Source organism: Thalassophryne amazonica, chromosome 3 (assembly GCF_902500255.1).
Source record: "Thalassophryne amazonica chromosome 3, fThaAma1.1, whole genome shotgun sequence".
Classification (NCBI taxonomy): domain Eukaryota; kingdom Metazoa; phylum Chordata; class Actinopteri; order Batrachoidiformes; family Batrachoididae; genus Thalassophryne; species Thalassophryne amazonica.
This window is the reverse complement of record NC_047105.1, coordinates 73,479,155-73,497,897: the sequence shown is the minus strand read 5'-3', so window position 1 is coordinate 73,497,897 and position 18,743 is coordinate 73,479,155. Positions and strand designations below refer to the sequence as shown.

Below are 18,743 nucleotides of genomic sequence, written 5' to 3'. Positions count from 1 at the left end.
CTCAGGAAAAATGGAATATACCATGTGGAAAAAACAAAACAAAATAAGGATTTCGGCCAGAAGGAACCTAGGTTAACTAAATCAACAAAAGAACTGTGATGAGTGAAAACCAACAAAAGACATAATAAATGGGCAAAAACGAAAAAGTCAGCCATAAAAACCGTTACCAGGGCAACAAATTGGAAACAGATTAATAACCGACCAATCAGGGCCTCCAAACTGAGAAAAGATGAGGTAAGAAAAACAAACATACCATAAAGGGGGCAAATGAAAACAGACAAACCACTGGAAGAGATGGGGAAAAGACCAAAAGAAAAATTTTACTTGGACTTAGGGCCCAACCAACAAAGAAAGCAACATGTCATGAATACACTGGGACACCAATAAGCCAAAACAAATTAATGGGACCCAAACCATAGCAGGCAAATAATGAAAAAGAAAAACAAACTGGCGGAATGTACTTGAGGACTGACAAAAAATGGGTAACTTAAGCCAGGAACAGAAGGAGAACTTTATCCATACGTCATGCAGGGAAATTATTGGTTTCCCTTTTGATTTTAACACAGGTAAAAAAAACAACAGAAAAACAGGGCATACCAAACCAGAGAAAGGATTATAACTGATGTAACATGATGACTTGACGAAAAAGGAACCAAACATTGCTTTAGGAGATCAGACTGCATGTCTAATGAAAACAATAGAAACAAACACAGCCAGCAGAGTTGTCCAAATGAATAAAAAAAAAAAAAGCAAAACTCAGAGTCATGAAGGCAATGGGGTCATGGTTTGTTTTGGTGAATCCACAGCAGTGCAGGGAACCCGTGAAAGTCCTGAAGTAGTGTTCTGGGGTGAATTCTCCTCCGTGGCGCATGCTGGAGATGAGCTCGGTGCCGTGTGCGCAACTGATTCAGAGGTTGTGCATGGAGCGATACATTCTGGAGCCGCTTTAAGGTGTGAGACTGCTGGTGGGAGTGCTGGAACTGCCTCTGTTGGCACCCTAGATGTCTGTGGAGTGGCGAGCATTGTTATTGCGTCAGCTGATGCTGCTGCTGTTGGTGAAGAAGCGTGCGCCGGGATGGTTTCATCCAAGGCCAGGGAATGTGACAGAGTCGTGCGTGTCGTAGTTGATGCGATCGCTGCTGGTGTGATCCGTGGTGGCGTGTGTGCCACAAAAGCTTCAGTAGGTGGGGCTGCGGAGAGCCCCACTGAGATGCTCCGAGGCATCGGAACCGGAGTTTCCCCAGAGCCGGTGCGCCGGTGAAGGTGGAACAGTTAACGCGTTGCTTCCTGAAGGTCCTGCGTGAACAGGGAAGACAGGCAACCTGACAGCTTCCAGAGACATAGGGGGAGTGGTTGCAGGTGGCGTTTACTGGAACTGAGGTGCACGTAGTTTCTGTGGAGCTGGTGTGGGTGTGGCCAGCACAGGTGCTCCGTGGCCATGACTTGGATTCTTTGCGGGTCCCGCATCTGTACCCATGGAGGCAGTGAGCGAAGGGAGAGCACGCGCATTGTGTTCTGCGTGTGTCTATAATCTTCTCGCCCAGAAGAAAAGAGTGTGTTTACACAGGAGAGAAAAGTGATAAAATGTTAATGCCTGTTTGAGAAAAGTGTATAAAGTGTGTAGTGAGGGGTTTTACACGAAGCAAGATTACACGAAGCAGGATTTGCACAAACGCCAGACCAAATCAAGCACCGGTGGAAGACGTGTGTTGCTGTTTAGATGGGGATATTCCAAATGATACCAATGACCATGTATACAGGAGTAACTCTGTCTGCTTAAGCATGTAAACGGGTTATTCGTAATGATACAGAAACCGGAATATTGACCTTAACCCGAATATTAACAGCATGTAAACGTCACACAGATTTCATGGCCTAGTACAGTGAGAAAAATAAGTATTTGAAGACCCTGCGATTTTGCAAGTTCTCCCACTTAGAAATCATGGAGGGATCTGAAATTTTCATCTTAGGTGCATGTCCACTGTGAGAGACATAATATAAAAAAGAAAAAATCCAGAAATCACAATGTATGATTTTTAAATAATTTATTTGTATGTTACTGCTGCAAATAAGTATTTGAACACCTGTGAAAATCAATGTTAATATTTGGTACAGTAGCCTTTGTTTGCAATTACAGACGTGAAACGTTTCCTGTAGTTTTTCACCAGGTTTGCACACACTGCAGCAGGGATTTTGGTCCATTCCTCCACACAGATCTTCTCTGGATCAGCCAGGTTACTGGGCTGTCACTGAGAAACACAGTGTTTGAGCTCCCTCCAAAGATTTTCTATTGGGTTTAGGTCTGGAGACTGGATGGCCACTCCAGAACCTTGATATGCTTCTTACGGAGCCACTTCTTGGTTATCCTGGCTGTGTGCTTTGGGTCACTGTCATGTTGGAAGACCCATCCATGACCCATCTTCAATGCTTTAACTGAGGAAAGGAGGTTGTTCCACAAAATCTCGCAATACATGGCCCCGGTCATCCTCTCCTTAATACAGTGCAGTCGTCCTGTCCCATGTACAGAAAAACACCCCCAAAGCATGATGCTTCCACCCCCATGCTTCACAGTAGGGACGGTGTTTTTTAGATGGTACTCAGCATTCTTCTTCCTCCAAACATGGTGATAATATGAGTAGTAAATTAAGAGTCACTTTGAAATTAATATGAATTCAGATAGATCAAGTGGAAACTCTGAGAGGAGCTGGATGAAACAAGGAAATTAAAACATACCTTATTTTCCGATATGACATCAAAATGATCCTACACGGCAGAAACTTTCCTATTTGTTTGGTTCTGCTCCATGATGTTTGGTGGATTTGATGATATACTGCAAAAGATGTGAGATTCTTTTGGCAGATACATCCCGTTGACAGATACGCTTCCTTATAAACACAGTTTGGCCACTTTGGCGCGTCAGCATCAGTGTCAGTGTCAGTTCAAAACAGTTCCTGTATCGGTCACGTGACTTTCGCAAAGCGATACGCACACCGACACGGGATTTCGCTCTATCAGCTTGACGGATGCGCCGACGCATCGGTGTTGCTGGGTCCATCACTAGTTGAAACACACTGAGACAGAAACAAGACAAAAATCAAGAGGCTGGAACATAGATACATGGATCACGACGAACTGGCAGGGGAGTGGAGAAAGTGAAGGCCTTAAATACACAGGTGGTGTAATTAGGTTAACAAGGTGCACATGTGGAAGAAAGTTCTAGAACGGAGGTGTGGTCAGGTGAATCCAAGAGGAGGGAAGAGATGCAAGAGAGTGATGGAGTGATCAAGGCAGACAGACAAAGATGAAACAGGCAGGTGCAAGAGTGTCAATGAACACACAGGGAGTAGAGACAAAGATGAAACAGGTAGGAGCAAGAGTGTAAGTGAACACATGGGGGGGGGGGGACAGAGACAAAGTTGAAAAAGTCAGGTGCAAGGGTGTAAGTGAAGGACATACAAACGGAGAACAAAATCAGTGGCTACTAAGGTAACAAACTAAACACATGGCTGAAGTCTAAAATATAATAACCATAACAAAGTAACCTATAGATAAACAGCATAATAGAAAACAAAACCCAAGACAACTGTATTAAGTGTAGCACAAAAAAGGAATGAAACAATGAAAGACTGCATAATAAGAAACAGAAAATAAAACCAGAAACAAAAACATAATACAATGGAAAAAAAAAACCAATAACTGGACAGAGCCTACAACTGAATAAACCACGTGACTAAAGTAACAAAAACAGAAAATACATAATACACAGGAAACAAAACCAGGATACAGAATACTGAACAGAAAATAAATGATGAACTCAGAATGAAACTAATAACTAGAAAATTGAGCTGTGGAAAGGGGAAATAAGAGAACCGACCCCACCCCGGGGTCGGAACCTGACGTTCTCTTTTTCTGTAATCCAGCCTTTCTTATAAGATGCATCAATAAATTCATGAATCATGCTGTTGATATTAGAAGTGGGATTAGAAAGTAAAGGTTGACAGTGTTTTATATTGTTTAGCAGTTTCAAATCAAATCTAGTTGCACAGGATTTTTGTGCTGTACAGAAGTGCAAACTCTCCTTTTTTATTTCTACAGCTTAATTGGAGTCCACCTGGGGTAAATTCAGTTAATTGAACATGATTTGGAAAGACACACAGCTGTCTACATATAAGGTCCCACAGTTGACAGTGCATGTCAGAGCACAAACCAAGCATGAAGTCAAAGGAATTCTCTCTAGACTTCTGAGAAAGGATTGTCTCAAGGCACAAATCTGAAGCATTTCTGCTGCTTTGAAGGTCCCAATGAGCACAGTGGCCTCTATCATCCATAAATGGAAGATGTTCAGATCCACCAGGACTCTTCCTAGAGCTGACCGCCCATCAAAACTGAGTGATCGGGGAAAAGGTGAACAAGAACCCGATGGTCACTCGGGGAGGTGTGTGTGGATCGGGAGGTCTGGGCGGCTTTGCTTGAGCTGCTGCCCCCGCGACCCGACTCCGGATAAAGCGGAATAAAATGGAATGGTATGGAACATTAATTAAATTTCCACATGTAATATCATATTAAATAGGGCAGATAAAAGAAGAATAACACACAATTTAAATCCCATAGCGTTGTTTTATCATGATTACATCCGAAAAACAATCAGATATTTCAGGTCATTTTTAAACTTTATTACAAATGTGAAAATCTTGTTTTTATGAGCTATCATGGCCCACATGCAGTATACAGGATGATCAGGAATGATTAATTGTAGTTGACTCAAAAACTTATTTCACCTTACAGTAAATACAGATGGAAATAGTTGTAGTGTTGTTTACTTTATATCAACTGGTCTTTTTTTAATAATTTGTTTAAAATCCACATAAACTGGCGGTGTATTTTCTTCATTAAAATCGTTTCAGCTTACTTGAAAAACTAAAATAAAAACGCTTTGAACTTCATCTATAATCATTTTTCTGTCTTAGTAAGATTTACTCAAACAAATGAAAGAGTTTTAGAGTTTGTACAATGTTAGCATATTGAGCAGAAAAATCTGATGGTTGCTTAAAAACTCAACTTGTTTGATTCAACACATTTGATCTGTAATGTCACACAATTCATTCACTTTTACCCGATATATAACCTACAATATCGTATCTTTTGCAGCCCGTCGCACATTAAAACGTTTGTCCACGTAGTTGCCACATCTTGAAAATGTTGAAAGCACTCCTAGGAATAATTTCTGTTTGAAAACGATGAACATTCGATTTACAGTCTCACCTGTACAGCCAGCAGGTGACTGCGATGTACTTTGCATACAAAACAGTTTATCCAACGCACCATCAACGAAACATTACTTTAAAAGTAACCCAGGTAACTCAAGACCTGGCAACACTGTATGCTGCTGGACACGTACGCACACTGCTGTGCACAGAAATACAAACGTCTGTATGGGATTAATGCTTTAATACATTTGGATTAGAAAAGTATCGATTATTTTCCTCGTATTGTCAGTCTAAATCAATCCACTGCCAAATAAATGATGTTCTTTAAACTTGAGCCTGGGATTTTTTTTTTTTTTTTTTTTTTTTTAATGGGCATCATCAGATAGATCCGGGGCACGTGCCTCCAGTGAAAGGGTTCTGACCACGCCCATGTAACGTTTTTGATAGCTGCGGAAACGATCCGACTGTTATGTCGGTTGGCTCTCGTGGGCGTGTCAGTGGGCCTGAGTTACTGACTAACGCACCAGTTACTCTTCTTTTTCCCTGCGCCAGCGTTTTGTGTTTGGTATTGTTTGTCTCACAAGACCAGCGTGCACTTTGACCTAAAGGATATCCTGTGCCTGCTCGGCAGCTGGAGACAGAGAACACTGTCAAACAGCACGGGACTGAAGCTTCGTACAGCTTTTACGCACATTTACTAACATTAAAGGGGATTTTTTTTTTCTTTCTGCACAACAGAAGGTGGAAACGTTAACTTGATGGTAAGTTTGCTGGAAAATCTCAGCATGCTGTGACTTCCCTGTGATAATGTTTAATGTTTTCACAAAATGTGCTGTAATTTCACAGATTTCAACTAGAATATTTTTTTTTATTGCAGGAGGAGACAAAAGAAGGGACAACTCTGCCTGTGCACAGCCAAAGCATCAAGGTTACAGACGTGCTGAAAGATGGGGAGACGCTTACTTTTGTAGTTGTGTCTCAGAAGGTGGGAAAGTGATTTGTTTAGTGATGTCATGACTGCAAATATAGATATAAATACAACCGCAAGTAATATATCCACAGCTTGCACCTTGCATTTGTGTGCTACTATTAAGCAAACTTAAATAAGATTGTCTTTACACACACCAGTTGTCACGTTCAGTAATTGTATTGTATTACATTTAGCTTGATTAGTTTGTTCCTGACCATCTGAACCACTTTCCTCTCAGCTGAGTGGGAATATTTGGATTTTCTTCCACAGGTTGGCAAAGTAGCAACATCTGCCAACTTGTACTTGCACACATCTGTTTGAAGTGATGATCTTGGAATTTCAGACCCCTACGTCATCATCAAAAACCATAAAATCAAATAGAATTCCTTGTTCTTGGCTTGTTTCCTATTAAAGCTGTGTTGTTGTAAATCAATCTGCTCCAGAAAAAGAACAGTTCATAGAGATCACTGAAAGTCCAATTTTATCCCGAAATGTCTGTGATGTGTGTATGTAAATGTCTGACCACCACTTGTAATGGTTGCAAGCCACCTTTCTAACAGTTCCATAGGTGTAAACAGTGGGGGAATAAGCATTTCTATGTTGCAGCTCAATTTTACTCTGTTTTAAACTTTTATATGCCAATTTAAGGTTGTTTGCCAAAATAGAATACCTAATTTTACAGACAGTTTTCTTCACAACCTGAAAATCTGGATATTTCTTATGATTTGTTTGTTTGACCATGACAATTTTTATTTATGTCCACTATGGGCTTCAATTTTTCACTTTAAAAATTTTTTTAAGAATTGTGCATACTGTAAATTGTTTAAAAAAACAACATAACTTAGGCACAACAGTCCCACTCCCCAAATGCTTTGTGTGTGTGTGTGTGTGTGTGTGTGTATATATATATATATATATATATATATACACACACATCAGTAGCGGATGCTGGTCTTTCAAGGAGGGGAAGCTCAATTTCGGCCTACATCATAAAATGTGTCGGTTTATTTTATACGTAAATTCTACCCTCCGTTCCTTTTCAAGAAAATGATCTGTGACCCTGTCGTACCAACAAGGCGTCTTTTCCAGGGACTTGACTAGTGTCCTCTCAATGGCCAGCAGAGCTAGGCTGCTGAAACGGCCTTGGCCCATGGTGTTGTGGGTGTAAGACTTGAGCCGCTTTAAACAGGAGAAGCTCCTCTCTGCACCTGCAGATGTAGCTCCAATCGTTGCCACTAATGACAATAGTTTGTACACCTGAGGCATTGCACTGTCCAACTCCATGTCTTTCAGAAACAGCAAGAAATCACATAGCTTTCCCCTGTTGCCCTGCAAGTCCTGGTTTGAATATAGGACTTGAAGTTCAGACCTCAGTCTCCCTGAATCAAAGAACTGGCCAAAACTTTTCAGGACACTCTGAAATGCCTCCTCTGGAAACACTTGTCTCATCTCATCAAATTTCCCTGGATTGACCAATTCCAAGAAGCGCAGACTTTCCAAATTTGCAAAACGCCGAGGTAGCTGCTCTGTGAGATTGTCTAGGATGGCCATGTACAGATTTCTGTAGCGCTCCTTGGGATCCTGTAGTTGTGACAGACGACGTTTTCTCATGGGCTCAGTTTGTGGGTCTGATGTGAGATCTGCTGCTTTGGCATAAACAGCTTGGAAAGCCCCCTCTGACCTCTTCTCTGACAAAAGCAAGAAGAGACTCAGTTCTTTTCTTGCAGTACAGAACATCCATAGCTCTCTGCTGGACAATGTCAAACACCACATCAGTCTCAGAGAAGATTTGTTCATATGTGTACAACATGAAGACAAACTCAAAATCCTCCAGTTTCATCAGAAGGCCTTTGGCACAGTCTAATGTGTCATCATCCATGGACTTATGTGCAATGATCATCTCAAAAGTTTGCAGGAGGGCATCATAATTGTTTGCCACAGTGCTCACTATCCGTGATGTGAAATTCCATCGAGTAGGAGCATTTTTGGGCAACCTTGAGCAGCCTGCTGACTCAAGAAAAGACATCCTCTTTGTGGATTTCGAGAAAAATGTGGCAAACCCAGAGAGTGATGCAAAAAATATTCTGCACTCAGATAATAATTTAGCCCCCTGAGACAGAACCAGATTCAGTCTGTGTGCATAGCAATGCACAAACATTGCACTGGGGGCTATTGCTTTAACTTTGGCCTGCAAACCATTGAGAGCTGAAGTCATGACAGCAGCCCCATCATAGGTTTGCGCCACAAGTTTCTCCCTGAAATTGTAGCCCTGCATGTTCTCATTCAAGACTTCAAAAACAGACTGAGCATCTCTTCTCCCAGAAACATCAAAAAATCCAATAAAGCCCTCCTGAATTTTACCTGCCCTATCCACATAGTGAACACTGACAGAGAGTTGAGCATGGCAAGCTATATCAGTTGTTTCATCCACCTGCCATGCAAAAAAGGGAGCAGCCTGGATTTCATCCTTGATCTCATCAGAAACAGTGGCTGAAAGAGCAGAGATCAAGTCATTTTGGATTGCATGGGACATACCAGAAAACACAGCTGATGACTGGAATTGTGTGGCCAGGACAGAGACATATTTAGCTAATGTTTCATTAAACTCCCTGTAATTCCCCTTGTTGGATGATTCAACACTCTTATCATGCCCCCTAAATGACAGCTCCTGACGGCCAAGCAAGGAAGTCACATCAATAAGGCGGTTTAGGAAAGCTCTTTTGTTTAACTGCTTCATTATGTTTTGCCACTTGAATGCGAGCGCCTTCATTGATAACATGCTCAACCCTGACTCTGCCCAGGCAACTTAACCTTGCACATGCACTCACATGTTCATTGCTTTTTTTCATGCCTTTTGTATGCCCTGTCAAAGTTGGACAGATCCCCAAAACCCACTTTTGACCAGACAACACATCCCTGAGATGGTTTCATCAAGAGGCATGGCCAACAGTACATTTTATTTGTTACAGCACTTCCAGTCAGCCAGCTCACTTTGTCATACCAGGACAGCTGAAAAGACCTGTTACTTTTCCCCACCTTTTGCACCAAATTAATCTGAGGAGTTGATCTGCCCTGCTGTTTAACTCTAAGTTTTTCTTCGTAAGGAAGACTATCAAATGGCTTCACCAAAATCCGGTCCACAACATTCAAATTGTCTGCCATTATGTGCAGCTTGCTACCTAGCTAGCTCGCTAGCTGGGACTGGCGCGAGGCTAGTGTGAAGTTTGTCCGCCTGTGAGTGCTTTGTGACGGTGGAGGAGCTCAGCAGCACCTGCTGCTCGGTAGGGACAGAAACTGCGATATAAGTCAGAAACAGTCCAAACACAAGCAGCTACAAAAAAAAACAAAACAAAAAAACACCAGAAATAGAAGCTTGATTTGTCGCTAGTCTTTTTAACAAAGAAAATGCCGCTAAGAGGATTAGTAAAGTCTCCGGTTCAACTCAGAACAGAATGAAAATTAAAAAATGCTCCCATGAATGTTTACACCAAAAGATCGCTGATTCGCTCATTTCACTGTCAATCAAAAAGGGATTCAGCCTCAGACAGATCATCCAATCATCATGCAGAAGCTGAGCGTCCGGGCCAGCCGAGTCCAGCCCACTGCCCCATAGACCCCCAGACACGCTGAGCGTCCGATGGGCGGGACAAAGCCCAGCATTTATCCAATGACTCGTTTCGTTTCGCTGTATGTTTTGTGTCGCTATTGAAGTCTGTGATCAGCGTCCACACTGTTTAAAGCTCTGTGAAGCTGCGGGTTTGAGTGAGTGGAAAGCTGCGTCGTTACCAATGATAAGAAGCTGATTCTGAACAAAAGTTGAGCGCGTTGTAGCGCATATTTAGTCAATGACATGTACACACAACAGTATATACAAGGGCTGTCAATAAAGTATAGGTCCTTTTTATTTTTTTCAAAAATTATATGGATTTCATTCATATGTTTTTACGTCAGACATGCTTGAACCCTCGTGCGCATGCGTGAGTTTTTCCACGCCTGTCGGTGACGTCATTCACCTGTGAGCACTCCTTGTGGGAGGAGTCGTCCAGCCCCTCGTCGGAATTCCTTTGTCTGAGAAGTTGCTGAGAGACTGGCGCTTTGTTTGATCAAAATTTTTTCTAAACCTGTGAGACACATCGAAATGGACACGGTTCGAAAAATTAAGCTGGTTTTCGGTGAAAATTTTAACAGCTGATGAGAGATTTTGAGGTGATACTGTCGCTTTAAGCACTTCCCACGGTGCGAGACGTCGCGCAGCGCTCTTAGGCGCTGTCGTCAGCCTGTTTCAAGCTGAAAACCTCCACAGGAAAAACACCTCCGTGTTGATAACCATTTGTAAAATCCAGGCGGCTTTTGATGGCTTTCAGTGGAGTGAGTATCTGAGAAATTGTTTAACAGCTGGGCATGTTCCAACTTTTCCTTAAGGCTTAATCTGTCCGCACGTCTTTCATTAAAAAAAAACAAATCTCCTTTAACAGTGGAATATCCGGATAAAATGCTGAAACCAACTTCTTATGAAACTTCTGTTCTGTCACGACATCCTGGATCAATAGAGCCTGAAATGTGGAGGTTTTCAGCTTGAAACAGGCTGACGACGGCGCCTGGGAGTGCTACGCGACGTCTCGCTCCGTGGGAAGTCCTTAAAGCAACAGAATCACCTCAAAATCTCTCATCAGCCGTTAAAATTTTCACCGAAAACCAGTTCCGCGCTTCATCACGGCGTTGCGTCATCACGGCGTTGCTTTGCGCCATGCAGCTCCACCGCAACGCGCGGAATTCCTTCGCACGTCTGTCTCAATGTGCGGAAAAAGTGCTGATGTCCACGTCTTTTCACAATTCCTGTGCTAGTCAGAGGACATACCTGATCAAGACAGCGTCCAGTTTAAAAATGAACGGCACATTTCACTGTTACAGGAGTTTTTGTCATGGAAAGAGGAACAAAGGTCGCGGCGGAGCTGCATGGTGAAAAGAAATGCCGTGATGAAGCCTCACAGGACATGTTCTGGCATGTTCAGCTCATGCCCAATCACAATCGGATATTCACACAACTGGAAAGCAACCGGAATCCGTCTGAAATCCACCTTTAAGCCGTCCTGTGAGACCAACACCGAGGTGGTTTTGTCCCGCGTAATGAACGGCTCCGTGACGCGTCCCTCGGCTTCTTTTTCCATGAAAAAAAAAAACTCCTGTAACGGTGGAATGTGCCGGAAAAAGTGCTGATGTCCACATCTTCTGCCTTTTTGTGAAAGTCAGACGAGGTCCCGGATCAACAAAGTTTTCACGTTGGAAATGATCTGGTTGTTTGTGCAGGGTGTCAGCCTGTCCATTGGCGTTGGGAGCGCGCCGCGCTCTCAGCAGTTGTGGGCCGTCCTTAAAGGGGCAGTAAGACTCCTTAATCTGTTTAATCCCCATAAAATCGTCCCTGAAAGCCATATTAATTTTTCGAACGGTGTCCACCTGGAGGTCTCTCACAGTTTCTGGAAAAAAATTGATGCAGCAAAGCTCCATATCGTTAATTTATTCGCAATAAAAAATAGACGAGAGGGGTGGACCACACCTCACTCAAAGCCTGCTCACAGGCGAATGAAGCAACCAACAGGCGTGAAAAAACTCACGCATGCACACGAGGGTTCAAGCTTGTCTGATGCAATCACACGTGATTCAAATCCATATGGTTTTTGAAAAAAATAAAAAGGTCGGATACTTTTCTAACAGACCTCGTGTGTGTGTGTGTGTGTGTGTGTGTGTGTGTATATATGTATATATATGTGTATATGTATATGTATATGTATATATATATATATAAACTAAAATTGCATGTACATAAGTATTCACATCCTTTGCTCAATCCTTTGGCAGCAATTACAGCCTTAAGTCATCCACACAGGATGCTGCCACCACCACTTCACTGTAGGGATGGTGCCTTGTTTCCTCCAAACATGATGCCTGGCATTTCAAAGAGTTCAATCTTTGTCTCATCATGGTCTAAGAATCCTTCCAAATTGAAACTGTTTCCAAATTTTATGTTAATCTCATTCCAAAATGGAGGAAATTAATTTATTTTCCCCTCAACATTCTACTCACAGCACCCAACATGAAATGACAACATGAAAAAGGTTTTTGGAAATGTTTGCAACTTATTAAAATAGAAAAAAATAATAAATGACATGTACGTATTTATTCACACCCTTTGCTCCATAGTTTGTTGATGCACCTTTGGGAGCGATTACAGCCTTAAGTCTTTTTGAATATGTTGCTACATTTATTTTCAGATCTCTCCAGAAATGTTCAACCAGATTCAGGTATGGACTCTGGTTGGGCCACTCAAGGACATTCACAGAGTTGTGCTGAAGCCACTCCTTCAATATCTTGGCTGTATGCTTTGGATCATTGTCCTGCTGAAAGATTAACCATCTCCTCAGTCTGAGGTCAAGTGCACACATTGCTGCATTCATCTTTCCCTCAGTCCTCACAAGTCTCCTAGTTCCTGCCGCTGAGAAACATCCCAACAGCATGATGCTGCCACTACCATGCTTTAATGTAGGTCACCATAACCACTGTACTGTGGTTGTGGTGCCTGGGTTCCTCCAAACATGACGCCTGGCATTCACGCCAAAGAGTTAAATTTTTGTCTCATCAGACCAAAGAATTTTGTTTCTCATGATCTGAGAGTCCCTCAGGTGCCTTTTGGCAAACTCCAGGTGGCCTGCCATGTGCCTTTTACTCAGGAGTGGCTTCCGTCTGGCCTGATTGGTGGATTGCTGCAGAGATGGTTGTCCTTCTGGAAGGTTCTCCTCTCTCCACAGAGGAATGCTGGAGCTCTAACAGTGTGACCATCAGGTTCTTGGTCACCTCCCTGATTAGCCCCGGTCACACAACACTAACAAAGGTCACCGAAGCCAAAACGAAACAAGAAATCTGGACTTACGTTGACTTTTAGAAACATAGTTTAACTGTCATCCAGCTTCTTTTCTGTAGCGCTTTATCAGAATTTTCAAACTGTTGAAAAATGTGAACGAATCCTGACAACCTCAATTTGTCCGTATTCCGTTTTGCTTTGTCTTGATGGTTCCTCATCGTTTGCGTCCAACTTCGTCCAACCTCCAGCCTCTCAACATCTCTTGGCTGTGATGTGCATGTGCGTGCACACGTTATCAAAACAGTGCAGCTGCAGGTGGCTGTGAACAGCACAGAGTTGCTACAGAAATGATCATATGCTGACGCTTCGTTTTGATTTTGTTTAAGCATAAGGTTGCTGTTTGCTTCATTTTTCTTTTGTTAGTTTCGGTTTCATTTCTGTCTTTTATGCGCTGTACACTCGCAGGCTTTTCGGTGACTGGCGAAGTCCAGGCTCATTCACCCACTTTTTCTCAATGATTTGTGACTTTGGGACTTTTTTCCTTCGTTCAGCAAATGCTGTGTGCCGTGTGACCGGGCCTTAAGGCCTTTCTCCCCGATCACTCAGTTTAGACGGGTGACCAGCTCTAGGAAGAGTCCTGGTGGATCCGAATTTCTTCCATTTGTGGATGATGGAGGCCACTGTGCTCAGTGGGACCCTCAAAGCAGCAGAAATGCTTCTGTTCTCTTCCCCAGATTTGTGCCTCATGACAATCCTGTCTTGGAGGTCTACAGACAATTCCTTTGACTTCATCCTTAGTTTGTTCTCTGACATGCACTGTCAACTGTGGGACCTTATATGTAGACAGGTGTGTGCCTTTCCAAATCAAGTCCAATCAACCGAATTTACCCCAGGTGGACTCCAATTAGCTGTTGAAACATCTTGATGATCAGTGGAAACAGGATGCACCTGAGCTCAGTTTTGAGTTTCATGGCAAAGGCTGTGAATACTTGTGATTTCTTGTGAAGTCTTGGAATTGTTTTTCACATTATTATGGGGTACTGTGTGTAGAATTTTGAAGAATAAAATGAATTTATTTTATTTTGGAATGAGGCTGTAACATAGCAAAATGTGAAAAAGTGAAGCCCTGTGAATACTTTCCAGATGCACTGTATATACAGAAATGTATTATTGAATAAAAAATATAGCTCACATATTGACTTTTGTTGGAACTGATTCTGTTGACATTCCAATAAATAAGGGGGTGGAGGGAGGGACATCAAATGCTACTTTTATTATAATTCGTTGGTGCCGTGTGTGTGTGTGTATATGTGTGTGTATGTATGTATGTATATATATATATATATATATATATACACTGTATTTTTCAAGAATTTAAACTTCTTTAGTATAGTTCTTATGTATTTGAAAATTAAAAATTTGTGTAGTTTATATTGTGCATCTTTGTGTGTGGTGAGTTAGCACTCTGGGATGGGGGAGTACCATGTGCACCGGACCTATGATGACTTTGAATGGCTGCAGCAGCACCTGTTCTCACAGGAGGATGTTCCTGGGATCCACGGTGTCATAGTCAGTATTTTGTTTGCTCTTAATCCAGGTTTGAAAGATGAATGTAGACACACTTTGGGCAATAATAAATCAGGAAACTTTAAATCAAATTAAATTGTAAATTTAAATTGTAGTTGAACTCTTGCACCAAAGATTTGTTTTCATTTACAATGCACCTTAACCTGTCCTTTGTAAAAGAAATATTATGCTTCCCTCAATTCCAATACAATGGTTTACTTAAAAAATAAAAAGTCAAAACAGTCATTCCCACCTGAAAACAATATTATCTGCAAGAGCTTTATGCTGCTTGTGTTTTCTGAATCATTTTACACTGTGGCATTTGTTCACTTACCCTCTAAGTGTTTTGCAACTTCAATATGTACAATTACATATTCCAGTTAATATAGGAGTGAATTTGAGGAACATTTCTTGGAGGTGATGGATGGATGAATGTAGTCTCTAGCGTCTGTGACATCTGTTGTCATGCAACAGGATTTTGAGATCCCTTGTTTTACACATTTAAGCTCTTTTGTGACATCAGATTTAAAAATGGAAAGAAAAAAAAAATCAGGCTTTTCTGGATCAAAATTTCAAAAATGATGTCCTGTAAAACAAATTGTGATAAGTGTGTGTGTTGAACTTAATTTCCACAAATAATTAAGAAATACAAATAGTATAATGTTTGGTAAATCTGTCTAGAGTCCACAATTCTCTCCACCAGCTGATTCTGTATTGTATGAAAAAAAAAATCCACTTTCATTGCCTTCAGCCCATGGGGAACTTTGTAAACATAAACCTAATCTGAGACATCTTGCATTCATTAGGACAGAATCGCTCTCGAACTCTGCTGATCAAATTGGCTTCTAAAGTCTTTAGCCTTTGTTTTATTTGATTTAATAAAAAGGTCACTGTCCTCAAAATCATTGCTGATTAATGATCTAATTGTGGAACATCATTTCGTCATGATTGACTTATGTGAAACCTGGTTGGATACCCCCCCCCCCCCCCCCCCAAATGAAGCCTGCCCACCTACATACATATTTAGCCATGGTCCTTGTGATACAAAGCAAGATGGAGGTGTCGCTTTAATTCATAAATCTGGGTTTCGCTTAATGGCTCCTAGTCGTCCCAAATATAATCCATTTGCACAAGTCTAGAAATCTTGATTACAAATGGTGTAGTTCAAAACTAGAAGTCTTCCATTTTGCATGACATGATGCTATTCTGGACTATAAGCGTGCACTATTGGGCACTGTAGTTGTTTGAGGGTGGGCACTGAAGGGTTCAAATATGATGCAATAATCCTACATCCAGGGACAGCCCTCGTCTGTCCCCATCAGAAACATGGCACTTTCTCTGAGTTTTTGGCCAAATTACACAGCAAACAAAATGAAAATGCAAAGAAAAAGTGAAGATGCGGCAGAAAGTGGGCATGTGTTGCGGTTTGTTTAGGACCCGGAGCTCAAACATGTTGAGGCGGTTGCACAGGATAGAGACCGCAGATACTCTGGCCAGGTGTGTAGGCTAACACTTACCGACACGACCTCTCCTATTTGCTTCGTCTTCCCTTCTCCACTGGGAACTGAAAAATCTACACTTTTCGTGACTGCTTTAGTGATTGCAGCCAAAAACAAAACAGTACACCATTTTTCCATTAGACGTGATGCTGTGTTTGTCCAGGCTGTCCCCGGAAATGGTCAAATCCCGTGATGTCACGCAGGGGTTCAAACGAGACTGCGCTGCCCCAGTGGCTACTAAGTGGGTCTATATCAGGGGTGGGCAATCATGTGCCATGAAGGGCCGAGACCCTGCAGGTTTTCCTTGCTACCAATAAACTCAGCAGGTGATTTCATTAATGATCAGGTGTTTATGCTCAAGGGAGAAGCTAATCAGCAACCCACCTGCTGAGGTAATTGGTTGCAAGGAAAACCTGCAGTGTTTCGGCCCTCGTTGCCCACCCCTGGTCTATATACTACTCTGATTAACATAAACAAGCATGATTCACTTGTTTGACACTGTGGCTACACTACAATTCCACTTTCCATTTACTATTCAGTGTGTCTTAGGTTACTTTGAAGAGAAAATAGGATATTAGGTCAGATATATCCCAGCATGTTCTAGTTCCACCACTAGATCCTGCTGCTGATGTGGGTGTCATGTCTGACAGGTGCCGAGACATTCTGAATGTGATACTGTTCTGCTGGGTGTACTGACAAAACTTCTGCTAAAAGCACAACCTGTCTTTCTGGTCTGTTTTAAGGACCTGCAGGTTACACTTGGGCCTACTATGTTGAAATTTTTAACCTGTCATTAGCCTCCGGTTCTGTTCCTAAAAGTTTGATATCTGCAGTGATTAAACAATCCTTAAGAAACCTAACATGGACTCTGGTTTAATGGAAAAGTATAGACTAATATCAAACTTATCCTTTTGCTCTAAAATCTTTGAAAAAAGTGGTTTCACAGCAGCTTGTGGTCCATCTTACTGAGAAGGACCTTTATCCACTGTAGTCTGCTTTTAGAATGCACCATTCTGTGAAAACAGCACTTACTAAAGTATTGAATGATCTTCTGCTTGACTTATGTTTGCACTTTGTTCATTTGCACTATATTTCATGCCCTCTGTTACTGTTAGAATGACCTGAGCAGTGGGCCACCCCTCTGAGTCTGGTCTGCTTTAGGTTTCTTCCTCAAAAACAAACAAAAAAAAAAAAGGCAGAGGGAGTTTTTCCTATGTGCTTGCTCAGGATGGGGGGTGGGAGTAAGGTTAGATCTTACCAAAGAGAAGTGCCTTGGTACAGTATAAACAAATTGAATTCTCAAATACTGAGTGTGGGAAGCCACTCAGACACCTTTTACAATTCTGAAAGTATTATAGGCTTCTATGGTTGTGATTAGAGAGACTGAACAAAGTGCAGCTTTTATCTTTTGTATCACCACTTACAGAGCAGACTTTGTTACAAGAAAATAGATTAAATTTAAGGTAAGTCTGCGAGTCATAGAGCTTTCTCTTATCGTGTCCTGTTCTGTGGAATGATCCTCCTGCCTCAATAAAACAGTCAGATTCTGTAGAGACTTTCAAGTCTCTACAGAAACTCATTCATTCAAGTCCAGACTTAAGACGCACTTATTTTCCCTTTCGTATAACTGGCATAGTATGTTTCCTCACTTTATCTAAATTCTGGGTCTTTTAGTGAAGCTTAGGGCTAGTGGCCGTCAATCACCTTAGTATTTCTTCTGTGTTTCTTGTTGCTTAATGCTGACAAATTACACTGTATTTGTCTTTCTGATGCTTGATTCTGCTTTTCTTTTTTTTCTTTTTTTTTTTCTTTTCCCTCTATTTGAGGTGTGGCTCCATCCAGAGATGGTTGTGGTATCTGTTCCAGAAACCGTCCTGTGCACCGGCAACATTTCCTGTATGTTCGTTTTGTGAATTGTTTTGTAAATTGTGTCTGTAGCATGGCCCAAGCAGAGGGTCACTCCTTTGAATCTTGACTTGGGACTTGCAGATTCATGATTTGAGAATGACTTGACAGTGACTTCATCCCACCTCTGAATATATATAATATAATGAGATGGTGTCTTGGTGGCTTCCCCCATCATCCTTCATACATGGGCTCTCAGTATTTTACAGTAATATTCTACACAGATTTACTGTCATGATGTCATAAAAATTCTAAATGTCTGAAAGTCCAAAGTTTTCCATGCAGCTGTATTTTTCCAAAATATGAGCACACACAATCATATATGATTGAACACAAAAACATCTGCCAACTTTGTGTTATGTAAAGCCGCAACGAAAAACCCTGAGCCCATCAGTAGTGGCCTTTTATAAGCCCCACTCCCTAACTGACCCGCTAACACTGAGCTGTAAAAAAACAAGTCATTTTTTTTAATACTGTGATGAAGTGATATTCCTCCTCTTCTCCTCCACAAGTTTCCTCCTCTTCCTCCAAAGGCTCAGCTGAATGCATCTGGGAAGGTTCTAAAACAGCTTGGTGAGTGCATCAAACAACCCAAAACCTGTATCAGTGGGGGGGGAAAGTAAAATGAACCAATATCATATTTAAATGTCCATGTGGTTCCTGCTACATTATGTTGTGTTTTTTGTATATGTGTGCTGTTTGATTAGAAGTGTTAGAATCACAATGTTGTTGAAAAACCC

At 41.7% G+C, this 18,743-nt stretch overlaps 1 protein-coding gene across 1 annotated transcript in view; it reads left to right on the top strand.

Annotated features, from left to right (window-relative positions):
• Positions 1–5,623: 5,623 nt before the first annotated feature.
• si:dkey-28n18.9 (sorting nexin-6) overlaps positions 5,624–18,743 on the top strand; it is a 34,104-nt gene continuing 20,984 nt past the window's right edge. Inside the window, 4 exon segments of the mRNA XM_034166729.1 lie at positions 5,624–5,968; positions 6,085–6,192; positions 14,495–14,602; positions 18,516–18,576. Coding sequence (XP_034022620.1) covers positions 5,966–5,968; positions 6,085–6,192; positions 14,495–14,602; positions 18,516–18,576 — 280 coding nt within the window. The 5' untranslated portion in view covers positions 5,624–5,965.